This window comes from Trematomus bernacchii, unplaced genomic scaffold, assembly GCF_902827165.1.
Source record: "Trematomus bernacchii unplaced genomic scaffold, fTreBer1.1, whole genome shotgun sequence".
Lineage (NCBI taxonomy): Eukaryota > Metazoa > Chordata > Actinopteri > Perciformes > Nototheniidae > Trematomus > Trematomus bernacchii.
Genome location: NW_022988066.1, coordinates 909,014 through 934,644, shown reverse-complemented (window position 1 = coordinate 934,644; position 25,631 = coordinate 909,014). Strand labels below are relative to the sequence as shown.

At 41.2% G+C, this 25,631-nt stretch overlaps 1 protein-coding gene across 1 annotated transcript; it reads left to right on the top strand.

Annotated features, from left to right (window-relative positions):
• Positions 1 to 491: 491 nt before the first annotated feature.
• On the top strand, positions 492 to 25,615 carry si:dkey-28e7.3 (trafficking kinesin-binding protein 1; the record flags this gene model as incomplete). The annotated part of the gene is made up of 15 exons (XM_034120683.1): positions 492 to 738; positions 1,283 to 1,471; positions 13,481 to 13,557; positions 13,752 to 13,868; positions 13,978 to 14,072; positions 14,769 to 14,877; positions 15,696 to 15,774; positions 15,854 to 15,984; positions 16,067 to 16,141; positions 18,069 to 18,280; positions 18,926 to 19,147; positions 19,707 to 20,056; positions 21,409 to 21,597; positions 21,802 to 21,898; positions 23,732 to 25,615. Coding segments are annotated over 15 exons (2,577 nt in total), but the record flags the coding sequence as incomplete, so codon positions are not given.
• Between the last annotated feature and the right edge of the window lie 16 nt (positions 25,616 to 25,631).

Genomic DNA, 25,631 nt, shown 5'->3' with positions numbered 1-25,631 from the left:
CTAACTCCACAAATATCCAAAGACACATCGTTTTTCTAGAACAGATCACAAATCGCCTGGAAATGGTACAAACAAGTGGCAACATGTGTGATGAAGGTGTTGCGCTGGGCTATATCATGCAATCGAAAGTGAAACTTAAGCTCGCTCCATTGCGGAGATATTCCCGCGAGAGTGCGGAAAACTTAAATACATTTATTTATTTCAAATGTGACATTTTACTAATATACTCACGGACCACTAGGGGGCGCTCACGGACCACACTTTGAGAAGCACTGATATACAGCAATATAATGAACATAACAATGGACAGTTCCAACATCCTAATGATTCTCTTTTCTCCCCTCTCCTCCTCTTTGCATTCTCCTCTCTAGTTACCTTCTCAGCCAATCAGAGCCTGATGCCCTGGAGACCTGTGTCCTCTCCCTGAGCCAGCAGGGGGCCTCAGTCCCACAGCGGGACACCCAGCTCTGGGTCAGCCTTCAGCCTGAACCCTCCAGCCCCGTCTCAAGCTGTCCCACCCTGCCTCCCCTCCCTCCTCTCCTCTTCCTGCTCCTCTTTCTCCTCCCTCCTGGCCCCCACAGGCCCACCTGGACTCCCAGTCAGCGTTCTCCCTCCATGAGGGGCAGGGGGAGGCGCTTGGGGCCCTGGGGACGGACCCCCGGCCTCTTCATATTGAAACATCTGAGAGCCTCTGGGACCTGGGACAACCAGCCTGCCACGATGTCTCAACTTTAACAGGTGAGTCACAGAGGAAGAATATCTTTCATTTATATATATAAATATATATTTTTTTTAAACATGTAATCAAGATTCCAAGGTGTATTTAGGTAATTTATCTTAAAAAAAGGCCTGTTTGGTATTTAAACATCTTAATTTAATCTTGCAAAAGTCCTAGGATTTTATGATTTATTTTTCTTCGACGTTCAAAATAATTGCTCACATTGTTTGGTACAATTGACTGAATGCCTGAAAGTAATATATGAACATAAATGAGAAGACACTCCTATTTTATTTATGTTTTTGCAAAAACTCTTAAACCCTTAATTAAGAATTTTAATGTATGAGCATTTTGCAAATACCAAGCACAAGAGTTCATTTTATTGTAAACTTATAAGAAAGCTGTGTAGGTTCATAGACCTATCAGTAGAGGGCAGTGTGTCATTGTAGGTGACTATTTGTTGTGACTATTTGTTGTGACATGCTGTTAAAGCCCTTTTTCTCTGTTTGTTTCTCTATCCTCATATAAACCCATACACTCAAAAACGTTATCCATATTACACAGACCTTTGTTCTGACCTGCCCGAGTTGGAGATAGTGAGCCTCCTGTCTGAGGGTCAGCCCAGCTACACCCTGCGAGCGGACACGGTGTTCGGATACGACCATGACGACTGGCTGCACACCCCTCTGCTGACACCAATCGTGGCTCTGGGACTCACACACGAGCAGATAGAAGAGACGCTCAAGTACTTCTGTGAGTAACGTCTTATGTTCACTACCTGATGGAGGGATGTTTCCAAAACACCTTTTGACCTTTTGTCTGTTGTGAGGAAGTCACATGAGATGATCAGTTTACGGCATGTGCTTACAGTGTTTTCATACAAACATCGGTTTGTCTTTGTCTTATCACTGCCTTTATACTGCAAACACAAGGTTTCCCTGCTGCTTTTTGTTCACAAAGCCTTAATTTTGCAAGTTCAAAACTTGTGAAGTTATAAAGTTTGTTGCAAATGTACGTTTCATTTTTTGATGTCTGGCCAAGGACCGCAACGGTTTTGTACAAATGCTTCAAGGGGTAAAGGATAGGTGTGGGAAAGGAATACACGGAGATGACAGATTATTTTACCCAGTTGAGTGAAATTCTCATATGTTTTGAAATTTAGAAAAACAGTAATATTTTTGTTAAAAGAGATACAAGTGGACTTTTCATTAACTAGTGAAATAGTTGCATTCCTCATCTCAATAAGGGCTTTTCCTTTCCTTCATTCATATTTTGCCCACAATTAAGGATAAACTTGAGGATGTGTGTGTGTTCTCAATGAGTTAGTGAAAGCTCTCCTCCACGCACACACTCCCACGTCTGTGAGTCACAGATGTCAAATGTCACCAAGCCGATTAACCGTCACTTGGCTTCCTGAACAGTTTCCACTGCAGCGCTGCAGACGGCACATCCCAGCTGCCGCTCAGAAAGAGTTTATTATTAGATGCATAGGTGTCTAGACCTGTGGGGGAATGGGAGATTGTGTGCGTCCTTGCCTTGACTTCTATAAGGCTTGCTTGTATACAGAAGATGTGTGCATGAGGGCTCATTTCTACCATTTATTTGATCCTGTGATCTGCTCTGAGATTTAAATTCAGTGTTGATCAGCTAGACTTGACATTTTAAAGACCCCTATAATAAGGAATGGATTAGAGTACATACTGTACAGCCTAATTTCAAAACAGTTTGACACTTAAATTGCAAAGCCAGTTAAACAGTGGTTTGGTCAGCGACGCATAACATTAAACACACTGTCTGAATGTGCACAATTCTGACATATTTACTCTGCAATGATATTTGACAAGGTTAGGAAACTTTGCTCTGCAGTAACAGAGACTCCGGCTCAACCATGGTAATCTCAACCCATAATCTACTGTAGGGCTGAACTATTTTCTCCTCTTACAAATACAAATCATATTATATTGTTTATATAACCATATTGTGATTTAGATAAAATGTAGCATGTATGCATTGCCATTTACTGTTTTGTTTGATCAATTCATAATGGCGGGTGTATTTAAGCAGTTTTTTTATGTATCAGTACTCTTAATGACCTTGCCCTTTTTTACTGATTGTATTTCATGCGATTGTGCTGCTACTTCCTCATAACAATGATTTTATTCTGCAACGGATAAATGCTGGAAGAGAGCGAGCATAGGGATGGGTAATTTCAGAGTTTCTGACTTCACGGTAGAGTTGCCACGTCAATTCTGAAGAACTCTACCCCAGACCCATGTATTTAGCTAGTTCAGAGAGAATAATCAACATTGTGCATAACAAGATAGAATCATAACACCTCTATCAGCTGACGCCAACAGGCAGGAACAGGGAGACACACTGAGAGCACAGCAGCCAAGGTTACAGGTGCGTGTGCTCAGTCAGGACAGCATGAACTGATAAACTGGGTCAAAGTTATGGGCCTTGGAAAATATTTCCCCAACAACCTAAAGAATATTTCTAGGATTAAAAGACTAATGTCACAGCAGGATTTGGAAAAACTTGTCCATGCTTTTATCTTCAGTAGACTGGACTACTGTAATGGTGTCTTTGCAGGTCTCACTAAAAAATAGAAAGCTGCAGCTAATTCAGAACGCCGCTGCTCGAGTCCTCACTGACACTAAGAAAGTGGATCACATCAGTCCTATTCTGAAGTCTTTACACTGGCTTCCTGTGTGTCAAATAATTGATTCCAAAATATTGTTGCTGGTTTATAAAGCATTGAATGGTTTAGGCCCAAAATACATGTCTGACCTACTGCTAAATGATGAACCATCCAGAACTCTCAGGTCTTCAGGGACTGGTCAGCTTTCTGTCCCCAGAGTCAGAACTAAACATGGAGAAGCAGCGTTCAGTTATTATGCTCCAAATATCTGGAACAAACTCCCAGAAACCTGCAGGTCCGCTGCAACTCTTACTACTTTTAAATCCAGGCTGAAGACTTTTCTTTTTGCCGCTGCTTTTAATTGAACTATTCACATCTTAAACTGCACTGTAACTTTTATCCATGTATTTTTTCTTTTAATGTTTATTTTATTATCTTTTCTTTTTAATGACTGATTTTAAATGCCATTTTCTTAATGTCTTTCATTTTTTGTAAAGCACTTTGAATTGCCTTGTGTTGAAAGGTGCTATATAAATAAACTTGCCTTGCCTTGCCTTGCCTTGCCTAATATCATTAGATGTGAAGCGAACAAACAAGTAGTATTCCATGGAAGCATTTTTGCTAAAGTTTAGGGCCACACCTACGGCTCATTAATCATTCCTCATGGTAAGCCTCTAACCACAACAATGAGGGCAGGGGAAATACCCATGCCCTCACATGAGTCAGACATGCAGTGGAGCAGAGGGATCTAACTTGTTTGGTTAAATGATTAAACGCAGCACGTGATTTACTTGGAAGACTGTGGGTAGAGCGTGTCTGATCTATAATAATTGATAACTGTTAATATGATTATTGTGCAGGGCTGTATTTCACTGTGGATCAAATCAATGCTAAAGACCTTCCAGGGTGTTTCCTCAGACAAACATTGACCAGGGATATCGGCGCTCAGTTTTCAGGTCCTTATCGTCACACTGAGTAGCAGAAGTGGGCTGAGCTGTTTTTATCAAGACTTTATTTAAACTGTACTTCTATGCTTGTTTTTTGTAACAAGTTTCCCGAGGTAACTAGTTCAATAGTTAATAGTTAATATAAGGGCTATTTCAAAGCTTGAGGTGAAATGATGTTTGGAGAAAGTTGAATCAGAGCAGATTGTTGATTTTATTCCTGGGAGTGGCCTCATTGTCACATCTTTACTTGTTATTGTGGGCAAAGTACTTGAGACTTTACTTCTTTATTACCTAGAGTTGTTATCTTGCAGCATTTTTAGTGGTGTTGTTAGAGCAATGGCTTTTTAACTTGGAAGTAGTCAAACTTGAAGTCATCTCTTTAACCATACACATGCTGCTCAAAGATTTTATTCTGCAAAGGATAAATGCTGGAAGAGAGCGAGCATAGGGATGGGTAATTTCAGAGTTTCTGACTTCACGGTAGAGTTGCCACGTCAATTCTGAAGAACTCTACCCCAGACCCATGTATTTAGCTAGTTCAGAGAGAATAATCAACATTGTGCATAACAAGATAGAATCATAACACCTCTATCAGCTGACGCCAACAGGCAGGAACAGGGAGACACACTGAGAGCACAGCAGCCAAGGTTACAGGTGCGTGTGCTCAGTCAGGACAGCATGAACTGATAAACTGGGTCAAAGTTATGGGCCTTGGAAAATATTTCCCCAACAACCTAAAGAATATTTCTAGGATTAAAAGACTAATGTCACAGCAGGATTTGGAAAAACTTGTCCATGCTTTTATCTTCAGTAGACTGGACTACTGTAATGGTGTCTTCACAGGTCTCACTAAAAAATCCATTAGAAAGCTGCAGCTAATTCAGAACACCGCTGCTCGAGTCCTCACTAACACTAAGAAAGTGGATCACATCAGTCCTGTTCTGAAGTCTTTACACTGGCTTCCTGTGTTGCAAAGAATTGATTTAAAAATACTGCTGCTGGTTTATAAAGCTTTGAATGGTTTAGGCCCAAAATACATTCCTGACCTCCTGCTAAATTATGAACCATCCAGAACTCTCAGGTCTTCAGGGACTGGTCAGCTTTCTGTCCCCAGAGTCAGAACTAAACATGGAGAAGCAGCGTTCAGTTATTATGCTCCAAATATCTGGAACAAACTCCCAGAAACCTGCAGGTCCGCTGCAACTCTTACTACTTTTAAATCCAGGCTGAAGACTTTTCTTTTTGCCGCTGCTTTTAATTGAACTATTCACATCTTAAACTGCACTGTAACTTTTATCCATGTATTTTTGTCTTTTAATGTTTATTTTATTATCTTTGCTTTTTAATGACTGATTTTAAATGCCATTTTCTTAATGTCTTTCATCTTTTGTAAAGCACTTTGAATTGCCTTGTGTTGAAAGGTGCTATATAAATAAACTTGCCTTGCCTTGCCTAATATCATTAGATGTGAAGCGAACAAACAAGTAGTATTCCATGGAAGCATTTTTGCTAAAGTTTAGGGCCACACCTACGGCTCATTAATCATTCCTCATGGTAAGCCTCTAACCACAACAATGAGGGCAGGGGAAATACCCATGCCCTCACATGAGTCAGACATGCAGTGGAGCAGAGGGATCTAACTTGTTTGGTTAAATGATTAAACGCAGCACGTGATTTACTTGGAAGACTGTGGGTAGAGCGTGTCTGATCTATAATAATTGATAATAATAATAATACATTTGATTTATATAGCACATTTTACGTCATCTCAAGGTGCTTCACAAAGCTATAAGGAACAATAAGTAAAAAGTTATCTAAAGGAGCATATTGGATAAAATATGGCAATATAAAAATAAAAATAAAAGGTTAAGAGCATAGAAGGTTTAAAAATAAATAAAGTAAAGGACAGTCAGTAAAATGCGGTGTGGAACAGGTGGGTCTTGAGGCATTTCCTAAAAACTGAGAGTGATGCTGAGGTCCGTATGTTCTCTGGAAGCTGATTCCACAGACGTGGACCCAGGGAGGAGAAAGCACGGTTTCCCATGGTGACCAGTTTTGTCCGCGGGACAGCCAGGAGATTGGAGCTGTCTGACCTGAGTGTGCGTGAGGTATGTGACTGTTTTCTGGTTAGCAGTTCCTGTAGGTAGGTGGGGCCAGTGTGGTTGATGGCGTTGAAGACCATTATGAGGACTTTGTAGTTGATCCGGTGTGTTACAGGGAGCCAGTGGAGTTAACTGTTAATATGATTATTGTGCAGGGCTGTATTTCACTGTGGATCAAATCAATGCTAAAGACCTTCCAGGGTGTTTCCTCAGACAAACATTGACCAGGGATATCAGCGCTCAGTTTTCAGGTCCTTATCGTCACACTGAGTAGCAGAAGTGGGCTGAGCTGTTTTTATCAAGACTTTATTTAAACTGTACTTCTATGCTTGTTTTTTGTAACAAGTTTCCCGAGGTAACTAGTTCAATAGTTAATAGTTAATATAAGGGCTATTTCAAAGCTTGAGGTGAAATGATGTTTGGAGAAAGTTGAATCAGAGCAGATTGTTGATTTTATTCCTGGGAGTGGCCTCATTGTCACATCTTTACTTGTTATTGTGGGCAAAGTACTTGAGACTTTACTTCTTTATTACCTAGAGTTGTTATCTTGCAGCATTTTTAGTGGTGTTGTTAGAGCAATGGCTTTTTAACTTGGAAGTAGTCAAACTTGAAGTCATCTCTTTAACCATACACATGCTGCTCAAAGATTTTATTCTGCAAAGGATAAATGCTGGAAGAGAGCGAGCATAGGGATGGGAAATTGCAGAGGTGAAATTTGTGTCTGCACTGACTCTTGCGTGCTGCATTCGACCTGAAAAGAATCTGCTTTGGGTGAAAAATGTATGAAGGCATTAATATTTGATTGTCAGAGAAACGCTTGTGTCTAGGTCACGGACGGACGGAGACAAAACCGTATATATAGGACAGTGGTGTGGGGAAGGGCTTTGGATCATTGCAGCAGAATAGAGTTCACTGTAAAGTTCATTGGAAAGCAGACGTATTTAGATAAAACTGAATCGAGATGAAAAACAATCTGTGCGGTCCGCTCATACTCTAGGAAGAATACTTGCCTATTATGTGCTCACAGAAAGCAACTCTCCATTGCTCAGAATGACAAATATGGTTTATTTATATTTTTATATATATAATATAATAAATTCCGTATCATATTTGACTAAAACACTTACTGAATAACTATTTTAGTGTAGAAAGAAAAATATATGAATAGCAGGAATGATTAATGAATGATCCCAGACAAAACCCCTCAAATCCCAGACTCACTGTATACCCTCTGTTTCTCCCACCAGCCCCCTGTACAGTGGGTGTGGCTCGGTATGCAGCAGCATCACGCAGCAGAGCCCTCTCTGTGCCTGCTATTACGTATGTGCTCAGAACAAGAGCAGCCATTGGCCCGGGCGGAACCTACCATCTGCCTCAGATCCTTAGGGGTGGGTGGGCTTAATGCAGCATCCTTTCAAACTCCATCAGCATCCATATCCTGAATTATTTTTTCAAATACAGCTGACTATACTTATCTCAATGACCCTGGTGATCAATATCGGCTTTTATGGCTTGGGGTTAAGATTTGTCTTCCTCTTTCAACCCCCCTCCTCTTCCTCCCCTCTTTTCTTACCCGGTAGTCCAACGTGGCCAGGTGAACGAAGGCAGTCATGACGACAGATGGCCGGTACAGTCTGAGGGATTAAATATTAACACGCAGCAGCTCAGATTCTCTCACACACACAGGAACACACAGGTACACACACACACACTCCCTCACGTAGGCTGGTTTGTACCAAAACACACAGGCCAGCAGAATCATGCCGCAGACACAGCTGGTGTGTGACAGCGCAGGATATTCACAGTAATTTATCTGAAGAAGAAGGGATTTATTTAACCGATGGACGGAGAGGCGGAGGACACTTTTTCTCCGGTCACCATGGAGGTGTGGAGCTCCTCTGCATCCGAGGTGGAGGAAGAAGACAAGAGCATTTCTAGTCTTGTGAATGAAGTAGTGGACGTGGACAAGACATGTCTTAACAGCAATAACAATAATAATAACAACAACAACAAAGACATCCTTTGCCGGGAGGTGACACAAGGTGAGATTAGTTGGTGGTGCGTGATGATGCAGACGACAGGGAGAATTCTATGTAAAGAGTCATGGTTCATAATTATTCTAATCTGCAGGTAAAATGCTGCTGTCTGGTGTTTTTTGTCCTACATGGCGTTGTCAAGATCTGTGTTATCTAAGTGCTCTATACTTTATAGTGCACTGGATGTTCTGCAGTGATGTCATTGAAGGTGCAACATACAAGTCATGATTAACATCCGACAAAATGCGTTTTCTGCAGCTCTTATCACAACACTCCTTTTAGCTTAACATGAAAGTGCCCTGAGACGGGTAAAGTTTTGTAAATACATTCAGTGTGGTGAAGGTCACTGATCGTGTGTGTGTGTGCGTGTGCACGCTGCAGCAGCACTATCATCTCTGTGTACATGTCAGCAGTTGTCATTGGCAGCATTGAACATTTTGTGTTTTTCTTTGTTTTTCGTATATGGAGGTCAAAGCCATAGAACTAGGGAATAGTATTTGAATGCTTCCAGTTTCTTTTCTCTCTGACAAGGTTTGAACCTGAGATCTGAATTTTGGAAATTCTAAGAAACGAGAATCAAATTGGACAAATGAGAATGGTTGAATGACCTGAATGCTCTTGAATGCACCACTGTTAAATGTTCCCAAACCCTATTCTGAAGAACAAAGAGTGTCGGTACATTAACTATGCTGCTTCTCTTGTTTCACTCCAGTATTGTCAGTTATGTTTGCTTTTCATGTAAAGTAATGTTAGACTTTTGATGCATGTCATACATTTGTGAAAAGCCTCCTCTATCGCTCCTCTTTACCAGGCGTTCTTTGTCTAAATGGGCACGTGGTTGGCACCCGAACACTGCGACACGGGCACCAATCCAGACATACAGGACACCCAAACAAACCAATGTGTGGCCTCTGTTGTGCAATGAGACTTTAAATTGGATATACAGCTCACCCCATTTTCCTTGAATCTCAATCTCTACATGTATGGTTCCAGTGTCTGTTGAATTCCAACACAGAGACTCTACATGTTTGCTGGAGCTGTGTTTTTAGTGCACATATACTTCACTTGTTTTTGTTGGACACATTGTTTCCGAGTGCTTTGTTGTGTGTTTATATGATCTTTTTGCTCAAATCCAGCTTTAATTTGAAACCTAATTGTAATACATCGGACACAAAACTCCTCATTGTTTATAGTGAGATTAATGTTACCATTATGAAATCTGTAGACTGTTCACTCTTAAATTATACTTAAATCATTACCGATTAAACTAGAAGGCTGTGAGTTAAATGTTAGCTCCTGACAGTTTTGTTCAAGTTTGCCCTTTCACAAAAGTAGGGATCAATATGGGATCAATGTGAATCTTGTTCATAAAGCTCTTTGCCTGTCTGATCCCCATGACATAACGGACGTCATAAGTATATACGTAGCTCAGCAGAGTTCATCCACCATGTACACTATTAGGCCTGCAGTTCAGGGTAGCTGCCTGGATTTAGCTTAACTCAAACCCTAAAACCTCTAGCTGGCAAAGCAGCATCCATTTCCTTGATCTGCTCTATGCTCTCCAGGGCAGTCGGGTCAAAAGGAAATAGATATACAGTTATTTACTAAGTTGGGTCTTTGTGGATGTACAGTTCATTCATTTAAGTGCAAATAAGCCATTCAATAAACTATTTTGGAGATAGACTAACTTGAAATAATAAAATACAATTGACATACGGCATACTGTATGACTGAACTGCATTTTCTCAAGATTTGAATGACTTTGTAGTGAACTGGATCTGTGTGTGTGTGTGTGTGTGTGTGTGTGTGTGTGTGTGTGTGTGTGTGTGTGTGTGTGTGTGTGTGTGTGTGTGTGTGTGTGTGTGTGTGTGTGTGTGTGTGTGTGTGTGTGTGTGTGTGTGTGTGTGTGTGTGTGTGTGTGTGTGATGTGTGTGTGTGTGTGTGTGTGTGTGTGTGTGTGTGTGTGTGTGTGTGTGTGTGTGTGTGTGTGTGTGTGTGTGTGTGTGTGTGTGTGTGTGTGTGTGTGTGTGTGTGTGTCTGTGTGTGTGTGGACCGTCCAGCTGCTGCTTCAATCCACTTTAAGCACAAGAGGATTTGAGGAAGTAGTCTATTATCTGATTAACCATTGTTCATTTATATAATGTATTTTGGCAATCACACAACCAGTTACGTGTTATTTAGGCTGTAGTTATTCTTGTTTATTAATTGTCTGTTTCAAAGTCATTTAGTCAATGGTAATGATCAGAAATAGACATGTTTACACTGTTGTTGATTAGGATTATGTGAGAACTGTACTTCTATTGTACCTTTTATATATCTATGATTTAATTAATTTAGAGTCAAGCTATAAATCCCTACATACGAATTTTTTTAAACAATCTGTTTTTAGAGATTTTCCACAACAAAATATACAATATAATCAATACAAACAGCATCAGACATCAATTCTTACTTCTGTTGTTAAATGTTCGTAATGGACGCGAAAAGGTAGGGCAAAATACCAACAATACATGTAGATGGTCATTAAGGCCTAAAAATAAAAAATACTAACAGGATAATGTAAAAGTATTGTATTTGCTAACATGATGTTGCAGTGCACTCAGGCTTTTGGTGGTTTGCCAGACTTTGAATATGAATCAGTCATATGGGTGTGTCAAAGCCCACCAGACACACCCATTGGGACCATCCCAGTACCATCCCCACAGATGCCCCTAGAACCAGGACCCAGAGACAGCCAATCCCCCGGCCCCATTATTCTTGACCAAACAGAAAACCGAAACAGTTAACATCAAGACGATATGGTAGTTGTTGTCGAGTATCTTGTAAAGTCTGACGCCCATTAAAAACGGACCAATTACATGGCCTCGACCAATGCTGCTTCAGTTTTCTTGAGAGCCGCTCATTGCAACACCTTCCCTCTCGACACTACCTTTTTCTTTTGGTCGTGAACAATCAACCCACCCAATGTGAAGCACATCAGATGAACAGCTGTCAAGAAAATGACTAACAAAAATGTCCTCTAGACCTGTATCTCAGGTCTCGATGGAGACAGCTGTAGCCGTCATGTTGTTTGCTGCTCTAACAGTTCATATAGGGGTCCACCCTCAATACACGTCAGTGTGTACGTACAGCTATGCTAATACATATTTTCAGACCACCTCAAGAGCTCACACCCAAAACTGCACTTATTAGGGTTTCAGCTAAAACACCAGCCGAGGAGGAAGTTGACGGAATAGCAGTTGTTGAGAAAATACTGCTAAACAAACACTTATTGCCTTTAAGTAGATGACAAGATCCTTGTTAGCAGTTGATTTGTTATATAATTATAAATGTTCAAATATCCTTTTTTTCTGAGAACATCAGGGATTTCTCATCCTTTTTGGCTCAAAGATTAAGAAAGATTTTAGAGTGTAAGAGTCAATGTGACTATCATATTTGGCAAGATCTTTTATGTTATGATGTAATTGAATAAGTTGGAATGACAATATACTGTAAAAGTCCTTCATCTGGGAGGCAGTTTAGGTGGTCCAGGATTCGTCTTTCTATTTCACATTCAGTGTTCAAGTAAATTACATTAATGAAATAGTCAGTTTTAAGATATTGGTGTCCCAGACTATACTTCTGCATTAGTGTATCCCATGTATCCTTCCTGACATTTGTCTGGCAAAGCCTAGTGATTAGTTTAATGAGTTAAAATGGTCTCACCATCACCTGTCAAACCTTTTTGCTTTTCTCTTTAATCTGCTAAGTACAGATGGAAACATGACCTCTACCTGCCCGTTAATCACCACCGACTGATGGACATGTTTTCCGTGTATATAATTCATGATACAGCTACGTTATACTGTGCAGTGCAGCCCAAGGTTCTTTCCATTAGTCTGATTAGACGCCGCCCAATCACGGTTTCTCCGGCCAAATTCAAGCACCTCAATCTGATTACTTTGCGGCATGGCAACTTCCCATGTCTTTAGTCGAGCTAAGCCTACCACCAAAGTAAGGTTACACAACTGATTTCAGATTAGAGGCATGCTGTGTCATTCAGAATTGCACACTAGTCCAGGCACATTTTACACAGTCTTAAACAATACACAAAACCTACGATTGTGAGAGGTATAAAAAAGGAACACAAAATGATAACGCAGTGCTTATAGTTTATTACTGAAATCTTTTGTGAAATAAACAGATTACGAGCAAATGAAACGTTTTCAGAGCTTCACCATTATTGACTTTGAAGTGGACCCAAACACAGCATTCTCCAGGATGTAAACAGAGTGGCAGGCCAATAGCCAGCCTCTGGTATCCCCTCCATGCTGTACGTGTCCTGCTGGCACGAACACTTCATCAGTTCAGCCACCGGCAGCATCTCCTGATGAGCTATATTGGTATCCAGGAGAACGAGGTCTTTATTGCCCTCTTATCTGGGCTAAAAGGGATCAAGCTAAGAGGATCAGTATCTGGCTGACCGCATGGACAGGTTGTGGTCTGTAGCGGAGGAAACTTAACAAAGAAACAGGATGTAGTCGAGGCTCTCATTCACACAGAATGTGCTGTTTTCAGGCTCTGTGTGGATGGTGCTTTATAACATAGACACATTGGAAAAGGATATGTGTGACAAGGCTGGGATCTGTTTATTAATTTGTTTACATCATTATATAATCTAAACATCTACTTTATAGACCTAGTCCATTCCATTAGAGCAGTGCTTTCAGAAATTCAATTGAAGACTGGAAAAAAAAAAAAATTTAAAGAGAAAGATACATATTGGGATGTGACTTGGCGAAATGGTTAGAAACAGCGGTATGTTTTTAAATAACATTTTAAGTGGCAAACAAATTGAACTTTAATCTGTGAATGTGCTAATCATTTTTGTATTGTCGTAATACAACTACAAACTGAATTGGAGCCGATGCAGACAGCAAGGCTTTGTTGTTACAGTATCCTTTGTGTGCATACAGCTCTTCCTCCATTCATAAAATCCCTCTCTCCCTCCTCCTCCCCCCTCTCCCCCCCCCCCCCCCCCCCCTCTCCTCCCTCAGTGCTGTGCTCGGACAGAGTGGGCCAGGTCACCAAGACATATCATGACATCAAGGCGGTCACTCACCTGCTGGAGGAGGTGAGACACACATAGAGGATTCAAGTTGTATGCCTCTTGTTTCTGTCACAGGCAATTCACATGAAACACTGTTATTGTGATCTCCTTGCCAAAACGCTGGTTTTCTATCTCCCACATTATGAAAAAATTAAGATCTGCTTTGCCATCGTGCATTGTTCCCTAAAAATAATATGAAATGTTGCATCGCTTTGCAGAAAGAGCGGGATCTCGAGCTAGCGGCGCGGATCGGTCAATCCCTGCTGAAACAGAACCAAGAAATAACCGCACGCAATGAAATGCTGGATGAGCAGCTGGAAATAGCAAAGGAAGAGGTAAGAAAACAACACGTGTAACAAGTTTGACACCCACTGAAACACACAAACGGTGCTGTTATGAATGCGGTGTTATACAGTTAACAATAATTAAATATTGCATTTCAAGATTGCTCAACTTCGCCATGAGCTGACAATGAGAGACGACCTCCTTCAGTTCTATGCGAGCACCGAGGAGATCGAGAACGCTGAATCACGTTCCCCGTGGGTACACACACGCACACACACACACACACACACACACACGCACACGCACGCACACACGCACACACACACACACACACACACACACACACACACACACACACACACACACACACACACACACACACACACACACACACACACACACACACACACACACACACACACACACACACACACACACACACACACACACACACACACACACACACACACACACACAGTGCTTATTGGGCCTTTGACTAAAATGTGTTATTAGTTTCTTAATAAACAATTTCAAACAGCTGACAAGATGTGCTTTACTACACTATCCTCGTTTTTCTCATATAATGAACAAAATAAAAATCATTTGTGTTGTAATGAAAACTCATATTGATTCACAAAAGAATTCCATCCTCTCTATTATAATCATTGAAAAAGAGCGCGGTAATGGTTTGAGTCTTTGAAAGTAAACATAGATCAGAACATCCCCTCTGATCCTCTTTAAATGTTTCCAGCTTAGCAAACACTCGTTCCCATCAGCAGTTACTCATTATCTCTATTCATTATTGTTCCCTGTCCATTTATTCTCATTGCAGCAGCTTAGTTATTAAGTTAATTTTTAAACAATTGAGTGAAACAAATATATTTATTAAACAATCTTTAAACAATGATTGTCAAGATATCTAATGCAAACACATGTTTCTCTCCTTGTAGGATAAAAAGAAATGAGTCATGCACTTCTCTCACCAACTTGGTCCACTACGACTTCCTGCATCAGAAACTGAAGGGTCTGGAGGACGAGAACCGCATGCTGCGAACAGAGGTGTGTGACACTGAGATCACAGGAACATACACACTGGGTGCTTTTCATTGACTTTTAAATGTAATATACATCGTTTTATGAACAACTGACTTCATTTAGTTTATACACCCAACACATACAGTATTCCTCCACTGTAACATTTATTTTCAGAAACTGCTTGAAATGCAGTATGCAATCTTACTTAAAGGGGACCTATCATGCAAAATGCACTTTTGTACGTCTTTTATACATGAATATGTGTCCCCGGTGTTCCAGGGAACTCACCAAGTGTCAGAAAACACAACCCTCTCTATTTTCCTCCATACCCAAATCTCTAAAAAAGGGGCTGCAACGGATCTGATAAAAACTGATCCAGATTTGAACACTGTCCTGACGTCAGGACGGTGGCGCTACGGCTATTGGGCCAACTCCACCAATCAGGAGGAGACAGCCACGGCCATTGCCGTTCGAAAGCGCTGGAGACGCTGTAGTACATATGCCAGGCCAGTAGATGGTGCTGTTCTCACTGAATCAGCCCTTGCAAAAACAGAGCTAAAAAATGTCAAATTGAGCGAAATGAGGCATGGCTAAAATGCATGATCTGTTTGGTATTTTGAAAAAAAAAAAGTATAAATATGCCTTATATAGGTATGGTCCTACACTATATTATTCAAATATAGCATGATAGGTCCACTTTAAGATTGGATTACATGCATTAAAAGGATGTAGAACTTGTAAAAACACGGATAAATATCAGATAATCACTTACAAAACGTTTTTACAGTTTAACAAAACATTTCGTTAGCGTGAAAAATCATTTGATGATGTCATTATTTCAGGCCAGTGATCTCACAACAGAGACAACCAACTACGAGGAGCAAGAGCAGGAGCTGATGATGGTGTGTGTGGAAGAACTCTGTAAGTGTTCAAGCCTTCTTTGCATTGTTTAAATAACACACTAGCTACAGGTGTATTTATTAGGCCTTGTGTGTTTCAGCATCCGTCAATAAGCAGGTGGTGGACCTGTCAGAGGAGCTGGCGCGGAAAGTGGAGGACTTCTTCCGGCAGCAGGAGGAGATCAGCTCGCTGCTCGCTCAGGCCGTGGACCTGCAGGCTCGCTGCAAAGGGGTGAGAGACGCTCCTGTGTTCTGGATCAATGGCGTCTAATCACTGTAAAGCTCTGCTGACTCTCTTCCTCCTGTCCCTCTAGATCACACATGAAAATGAGGAGCTGAACCAACACCTGAGTGCCTCCCGTGAGAGCCAGCTAAATCTTCAATCAGAGGCAAGTCACTTATAATCACTTTGACAACATATTTAGAGTAGGATCCCTCTCCTTTCTACTGAGCCGCCAAAGGGGACAAAGAAAAGTTGTTCTCTTGCTCACACGAACGTTACCAGTGTGCAAAGGAGGAGGTGGCACGCACAGGACAACACCAGTTCATTGCAGACTGTTATATTCATATGTGAAAATGACAGTTAAGGAATTAATTGAGTTATATTTTAAACTCAGACTTCATTTTAAGGACATTTTGGCCAGAATATGCAAGAGGCAAACCGCAATTTATTGAAAAAGAACTAGCTATAAATAATGAATTATTTGTTTTTCTTTGTTGGATGTCAGACCAACTTAAATGCTTCTGACAGACTCATTTATCACTCAGCAGTCACTCGTGCTGACTGACAGGCTGTTGACAGAAAGGTTTAACAAATTGTCAAGCTGATGGAAAACTCACTGTCTTTACTACACACGCTTTCTGTGGAAACTGGGAGGAGCGCTGTAATAAATGTTCTGGAAGCTTTGAGCCAAGGTTAAAGTTAAAGACAGAGATAAGGGGGACTGTATGTACACTGAGGTGCTGTTTATACCTTTTTATAAACTTTGTTCTAACTCAAACTTAATGTCTACCTTAAGATCACACCACAATAATGGTTAGATTTGACATCATCTACTCTAAAGCCTTCACATGTTTACCCAGAAACCCTTTCTCCGTGTCCCCACACTAGGGATGCATATCGTTGACTTTTTTACGATACCGATACCGATACCGATACCACTGAACGATACCGATACTCAACCGATACATATCATGATACTTTCATGTTGCATAAGGGAAACATTTTATCATCCCGCAATTACTCCCATGAAGCGCTTTATTATATAGTTAACATGTCAAATGAATATTAAATTCAATTGTGGGACTTGGACCTTTTAGTACTGAACAAACAATGAAAAACACGTTATCTATGAAGAAAACTGATTCTGCAATATCATTTATATCAACCATCAGGCGGGAATAGTACATCTTGTCAATGGAAAAATAAAATAGCACCAGTATAATCAATATTCAACCTGAGATTTGACTGACCAGAGAACACATAAAGGATCATGAGATCTCGGCATTGCACATAAAACAAATAGCATCCTTAAAATCAACATTTGCCTGATGAAAGAAAACAAATCCCATCACAGTTCAGTTTTGTGCATTCATCTTCAAGAAGATGAGCATATCTGCTCTCTGGATCCAAACGGGCCCTTTCACAGCGTAGGATATCACCTGCTAAACTGAACACTCTCTCGCTTGGCACGCTGCTTCCCTGAACACAAAGGTACTTGGTTGCCATACGAGACAGCATTGGTTGGAGATTGGATGTGTTGCCACCTTTCCCAGAAATAAACTTCTTGCAGTGGTTACAGACCCCACCATTCAGACTGGCAGTGGTTACAGACCCCACCATTCAGACTGGCAGTGGTTACAGACCCCACCATTCAGACTGGCAGTGGTTACAGACCCCACCATTCAGACTGGCAGTGGTTACAGACCCCACCATTCAGACTGGCAGTGGTTACAGACCCCACCATTCAGACTGGCAGTGGTTACAGACCCCACCATTCAGACTGGCAGTCATATGCAGCCACACTTTAGATTTTCAAAAGTGACTTGGTTGTGGAGTTTCACTGCGAAATTGACATCGTAATTCCGACGGTTTGGGCACAAGTTTAAGGATATTATGCCTCACTTTTATATAAAAAAAAAAATAAAAAAAACGGATCTGATTTCGGTACGGTATACCGTAGCCACCAGTAACCGGTATTTCGGTAATACCGGGAACCGGTATGCACCCCTACCCCACACAGACCAGCTCTGTTGCTGTGAATAGATGTTCTTCTTGTACTGCAGTTTGACAGAAATGTCTCCCCCTGTCTGCAGCTCAAGGACCTGCGGGACAAGTACTCTCAGTGTGAGGACATGCTCTGCGAGGCCCGAGAGGACATCAAGAACCTGCGGAATAAGAGCCTCCCCAACAGCACAGTGCAGCGCTACACCGCGATGGCCTCCGTCCTCCCCATGGACTCTCTGGCAGCCGAGATTGAGGGCACCTTCCGCAAAGGCCTGGACACCCCCGCACCCTCAGAGTACAGGTCAGTCTGACATTTTATGTTTTTTATGAGGTCCTTTTATCATCCTTATATTAGTGATGGTCACAAGTTTACAGTTCTGGTTGTTTCAAATTAGACATTTCCAAATGTGTGTTTTTCTGTTCTTCCAAAGTAATTCCCTGCATCAATAAGGGTTTATGAACATTCAAATGAAAATATGATGAAACGATTTTTGGGTTGATTGTTTAGGTGGCCAGGAAACTGTCAACTTTCTTGACATCTTTGAAAATACATTTTCAATAAGCTGAACTGTAACAAATCATATAAAGACTCAGAGTTCAGATTATGAGAAAAGAGAGCTTTTTGAACATTAAAGCATTGAGACATGTCACAGTAGAGGATGTAATAATATTTTGACAGTGTTTTTCTTTTTCAGTATTCGCTTGTATTTTCCCATTTTCTTTTTTTCTGTGTTTATTTATGCACCAATATTCCAAAACAAATTCTTGTTATCAAAACCCATAAGGCAATAAACCTTTATTCTTATTCTGATTGCCTACTGCAGCTTGAAAAAATACAATGACCAATTCCAGTGTGTCTTTTATCTAACAGGTTTGCAGCTGAATGAAATCATGTAGTTTGTGTTAGATCTTTCCATGCCCACTCATGCCCTGTTTCTCCTCTCAGGACCCACCCGTGGCGTGTGTTTGAAACGGTGAAGGTGGTGAACAAGGTTGCGATGAGGCTGCGGTCTCGCTGCCCCTCCCCCGGGCTGCCCGGATCCAGCCCGCTGTCGGCTCGCGCCAGCTGCACCAGCACCCCCAGGACCAGCTACTACGGCTCCGACAACGCCAGCCTCACCCTGGAGGACAAGCCAAACTGCAACAATGCTCAGAAAGAAGACAACAGGTGTGTTTAAGTGCATAGTGTTACATCAAATAGAAAATTACAGATCTAAATATAATCATTTTATATGCATATTTCATATTTTTAGAAACCTCCTTGATGTTAAGATGTTTTTATAACATGAATTCACTGTCCTTGAATGTGTAATGACTGTGCTACTTTTAAATGTTCACTAAAAGTCTTGGCAATTTTTATATTTTTTTAAGTTTTAGTAAATTAAAACAGTTGAAATGTAGTTTAAAAAAATTCTGTTTATAATAAACATTTCATTAAATCTAGTCTAGACAAAATATCCCCTTGTTTCTTTTGCCGACGTCCTGTCGTTGTAAATTAAACTGTTACACAAAGCAATGAAAAAAACAAGTGTAATATTTTGTGTCCTCTTTGGAGTTATCGTGTTTTTATTTTTAACCTATATTTTAAACTCTGTCTTTATTCTTCAATATGTCGATATGGTCACAGTTAAATGACGTCAGCCTCTGGGTCATATAAAAACTGGTTGTTGGCAAACATTCGAAGTAATAGATTATGTTAACCAAATGAACCAATATATTCCCTGCAGTGGGAGTGGGCCGAAGCGCCTGGGCCAGCCGGGCACCCCCGGGGGTCAGGACCTGGAGGCCGCCCTGCGCAGCCTGTCGGCCCGCCAGCAGAGCCACTCCTCTGAGCGGCCGTTCTTCGACGTGGAGCGCGAGCGGAAACTCCACGCCCTGGCAGCGGACTGCGAGGAGGCCGAGGGCTCCAGCGGCTTCCTGACGCCCAACGACAGCCTGGTCTCCAGCCCGGTCTCCAGCCCGGCCACCTCCACCGGCACCAACTACTCCAACGGCAGCTCCCGGCACTCGTGTGGCTCCTCAGGAGGATCCAGGTCCTACCTGCCCGACCGCCTGCAGATCGTCAAACCACTGGAAGGTAAACACTTCAGCTTGACGCAGCGTCGTGTCAGTCTCTTGGAGTTTATTCCAGTATTATGTGGAGTCAAAATGGAGCACAGAAATGTACTGGTAAAAATACATCAAGACAATCAATGCTCATTGTTGAAGTCTGTGATACTAAACTAAAACCACAGGTACAAATGTGCCCTGCTCTTACAAATCAAATGTTTTCTTTAAAGAGAAAGGGAAACAAACAATAGTTAAATTACTCCATACAAAAGTAAAACTATTTATCATATGATATGTATCTATATTTGATGATGTCACCTAAAGGTAGTTAACATTAGATGGTTGCAGTAACACTCTGAGAAATGTGAAATCATACAACAAAAGTGGAGGGAAAAAGAAAAAATGCTAGCAAAAATAGATGTAAAACATGAAAATGAACATGTATTGTTAGTATACCAAAGAATATAAGCAGTCTGCCTATAACCACTGAACCAAGGTAACATTACATAACTTGATTACATTTTAATATTAACATTCGCCTACTTATGCCACAACCATTGTAGTTTGGGATTTCGGTTCGTGCCCTTTCCTGAATTCATATCTCTTCCAATAAAATGTATTTATATTTGTTGTACCCTCCTAGCAAATCCGGTTAAGAGTGTGTATTACCAAAAGGCACTTCTGATTTAAAAAAAAAAAAAAAGGATATTTTTACCCATGCTATACATTAACAATAAACTTTTCTTTTAAACTAGTTAAAAAAAAAAATGTACATGAAAGATTTGTGTTACATATATAGAGAGGGAAATAGAGACAGTAACACACAACAACCCATACAATTAAGGGAGTCAGGGTGAAAGTGAAAACAAGTGTTTTTATTTTCAAGAAAAGAATGTCAACACATATTCTTTAAGTGAGGGGGAGGTGAAGACAAAGGAGATTGTGCCAAATAAAATAAATAAATATAACAACTAGGGATGCCAGAAACTGACCATGATCAAATTCGAAAATCGGACAGCCCTGGCGAATATTAATCGATTATTCGAAAAACATAAATAATAATAAAAAAATATATAAATAAAATCGAATTTTAAAAATAATTTTCGATTATGGAGACTGTAACGAAAAATCGAATAATCGCTGGCATCCCTAATAACAACTAGGCCTAACATCTAAAGATCTTCTCTCTGAAACAACACACACAAAATCGTCTGGCTTACTGGAAAAATAATACCTGGATAAGCATTATAAGCATAATGTAAACAAACAAGCAAACAAAATAAGCAATGTAAGGTAAGCAACATAGATCGAGCAACAACGTACACATATAAAATGATGTGCTAACATGTTTCCTGCTCCGTCCTCTCTGACTCTCCTCAGGCTCGGTGACTCTGCACCAGTGGCAGCAGTTGGCCAAACCCAACCTGGGGGGCATCCTGCACCCCCGCCCCGGCGTCCTGACGAAGGACTTCAGGGAGCTGGAGGTGGACATACAGCACGTCTACAGTCTGAACGACCTGGAGGAGGACGAGCCTGACCTGTCGCAGCTCTCCGGAGCACATGGCATGGGTACGACCCCCAAACACACCACACACACTACTAACAACTGCATCAATCCCCTTCAAATCCATGGCTTTTTCTCCTTCATTTTTAAACTTTACTCCCCTATTAATTGTAGTGTAACTTTCAGCTGAATTAGCTCTCGTAGTTTCTCATTGAACATCCTTTTCACGTGTAGTATAATGTGCCTTTTCTCCCTCCATGACCTCGCAGCCTCTCCATCCAAACTCCCTCAGACCCCCCCCTCACATCTAACAACCACCTGCCAAGTCCTCCAACCCTCCCTCCTCATGTCCTCCTTCTCCACTAGGTAAGAATATACATACTGACATGTGCTGTATTAGTGACTTTGTGTTTTTTTAAGCGTGCTGTGATGTTTTTGTGTGTTTCTTAAAGGGGCTCTATTTTGCTATTTTTCTCAAATTTTTGTGTGTCTCCATGTTTTAATGTTCAAAAAGCTCTTTATTATGTCATACTGCCTGTGCTGCAGCACCTCTTTTCACCCTCTACCTGAACTAGAGTTTGGTTAGCTGGATGGCTCTGTTGTGATTGGTCTATCTCTAAGAGATGTCCCGCCCCTTTGCCTATCACATACAATGTGTTGGAGCGCTAACCAATAGAAGTGCGAGTGTTACATAGTGACATTTGGGATTTTAAAGGTCCCATGTCATGGCCATTTCTACTGATCATAATTCCATTGTTGAGGTCTACTAGAATAGATTTACATTGTTCAATGTTCCAAACTCACATTGGTTTCTCATACAGCATCTCTGTATAGTATGTGGATTCACTCTCTGTCCTAAACGGCTTGTTGGAGCTCCTGCCCCCCCCTCCCTGTGAGCCCAGTGTGCTCTGATTGGTCAGGACGTTGCGAGGCTCGCTGCTGCAGTGTGAGCTCGCTGGCGTTGTGGTTTCCAGGTTGGCGATACAGCGAGACACAGCGAAACTCATCCTGAGCACACACAAACACTCACAGCCGAAGTAAAAACAATAAGTGTGGCTTAATATTGAGTAAGAGGTTTATAAGGTTTATAACGCTGTGAGAATGGGTCTGCGGAGAGCATTTCTCCGCCATCCCAACTCGTCTATTACCAGCGTTCAGGGAGCTCTATGCAAGTCAATGGGGACTCCCTGTAGTAGACGAGATAGTGACGCCAAGGGATCCTGGTGTGTGAGGTGCTGCGCGGATTGGTCCATTTGGACCAATCCGGTCATTTGTTGTTCATTTGGGTAACGTCACGATACCCAGGAAGAAAACATTGGAAAAAGAGAAATCTCCAAGGAGGCGTTCTGGGGCAGCATAGACAGGTCTTTGCTGTGTTAGAGTTTTACTCGCTACAGGGTGTACTTTGAGGGGTTGTGACTCTGCAGACCGTTTACATGCAGAAAAACCTTCATAACACACAAGGGGACGGGTAATAACTGGAAAAGCATGACATGGGCCCTTTAACCTTTGCAGACCATTTACATGCACAAAAACCTATAGAACACACTAGAGGAAAGGGAAACAAACCCAAAGCATAATAGGGGCCCCTTAAGCCCTGAATTTGAGTTTGAAGTACTTGTGTTCATTTAACTTTTTTTTGCAGGGTGACCTTCACTGAATGATTCCTGGTTTCCTGTCTTCCATGCTGTTTTTTCTCCCCGTTTACCAACTGTTCTTTACTCCCCACAGCGGCAGAAAGCGCCTGTCGAGGCTCTTCCTCCAACTCTAAAAGGCGCCTTCGAGGCAAAGTAAGAGTCGAAGGGTTATTGATACACTGAATGCTGGATTCAAATGCTTTGAGAAAGGCACAGTGCCAAGTTAGTTTAACAAGATAACATTTATATCACGCACTGTGCTTCCGTCTCCTCCTCCTAACTGCACTAACTGGTTTGTTCTCCACATTTTAATCTCCCTTAACCTTTCTAGGTTCTCGTCTCAGATAACCATCAGATCCTGTCAGACCACAGCTGACTCACTAACATCACATTTTTCCATCTCACAGCCAAGGTCAACAGACACTAACAACAAATGAACTGTTTTTTTTAATATTGTCTTGCCTGTTTTATTATTTGTGTATGAGCTTGTGCAAAAACAAAACATGTTTCTTATCTATTGTGATCTTCTTTTTAATTATTGTTATTTTGTATCTGTTTGCAGCCTTCGCTCTTTCGGCCTGCCATCTTGTAGGAACTGTGAGCTTGTGAACACTTCATCGCCATCCCACCAGCAGCACGTTGGCGCGGGAGGCCGGACCGCCACCTCAAATGTAACCACTTCATCGCTGGGACTCCTGCAGCTTTTGCAAGAGCGTGGCATCTCATCTTCTCCTCATCCTCACCACTGCCTGCACTACAGCCACAGTGCAGAACCTTCACCCTTCACAGAGAGGGACAACAGTGGAGGATTACAATCTGACAAAGAGGGGAGAAGGAACGCTTTCAGTTTGAACTTGGTGGAGAAACTTCAAGGTCTGGGGTTGCACAGAGTGGCAGCTTTGGGGATGACAGGCCACAGCGGGAGAGAGAAGCAGTCAAACCTCCTCTGAAGAGTTTAAACCGGACTGCTTCTCAGTTTATTAACTTTAAAACCAGCCATGTGTTCCCCGCTGTGTGGCGTTCAGAACCCACAGCTCTGACAAAAGCCACAGAATGTGCTAGAGCCATATTTAAAGTTGTTGGTAGTGTACAGTTATATTATTTTGTATGAATGTGTGTACAGTAGCTGTGTGTGTGTGACATTCATCTCAGGAACATCACCTGATCACCAGTCTGTTTGACTGCAACCTGCAACAGCTTATTTTTTCACAAAAGAATCATGAAGAAAGAAACGTTTTATACTGTGTTTTGTGATTGTTATTATACATATTTTGCCTGCCGCCGGTTTTAAAGGGGACATATCATGTAAAAATACACTTAATAATGTACTTGTGCACATTCATGTGGGTGAATCTGGAGTGACTAACAACCGAAAACTGTAAAATAAAACTCTTTGGGCTGCCATGGTCAGAAACATGAGATTCAAAAAGCCATTTAAATGATGCTACCCTTACCTTCACCAAGTTGCACCATATTATTCCCTTAAGCCAATCAGAGTAGACTGTACTTTTTTAAAGAGGTGTCCTTAAAGAGACAGGGGCTAAAACGTTTCAGACATATAAAAGTATATCCAGTAGAAACCCAATAACAAGTATGAACATGAAAATGAACATGATATGTCTCTTTTAAAAGGTCATTTTTCCAAACTGGAACATCACTTGTGTATACTGTAACAAAATTGTCTTTTGGGAAGTTATGAAAAACTATATGCAGTAAATTATTGTTAGTTCATCAAACCAAACCAATGCTGTCACACTGAAGTACTTTCAAAAAAGAACCACTGAAAAACACTCTGGTCTTCCTGCTTATTGGCTGCTACACTGAGCAGAGCATGTTGTATTGATACGAGTTTAAGAGGCATTGCGATTATGCACTGACTGAAATATACAATGTTAATGATTTTGACATCCAGCCGTCTGCTCTGAAGTTTATTTGTTCTGGCTGCACAGAGAATTGACTTTTTTAACTTGATCGTGAGCAAAACTCACCAAAAATAAATCAGGTTGCCTCACTGTATTAAAGACAGTGAAAGGGATTTTTAAATGCAATATATATTTACTGCACTGCGTTGACTGAGAATCTTGCTTGTACAAATCTGCTGCATTTCACATCATCAGGACATTTGAAATTGCTTGGATATAATGAAAAAGAAAGGGCATTCAAAGTGAATTCCCTGTGTTTTAAGGGCAATCCTTATTTAAAGACGAGTAGAGTGATTTAAAACGGCATGTTTCTTTGAAATCTGTCCGAACAATCAACTGTAGCAAAAAGGCATAGGATACTGTGGATTTGAAAGGGAAGAAATCATAAACAGGTTATCCTTATAATGTGTGTTATGACGTAAATCAACCAAACTGCACTAGTGTTTGCTCTGTTCTGTGTTAGCATCACAGCTGTTAATGTCAGTGTGTGTATACCACCTGTGAATAAAAACGTTGCATTTCCACCCAGTTTTACACTTC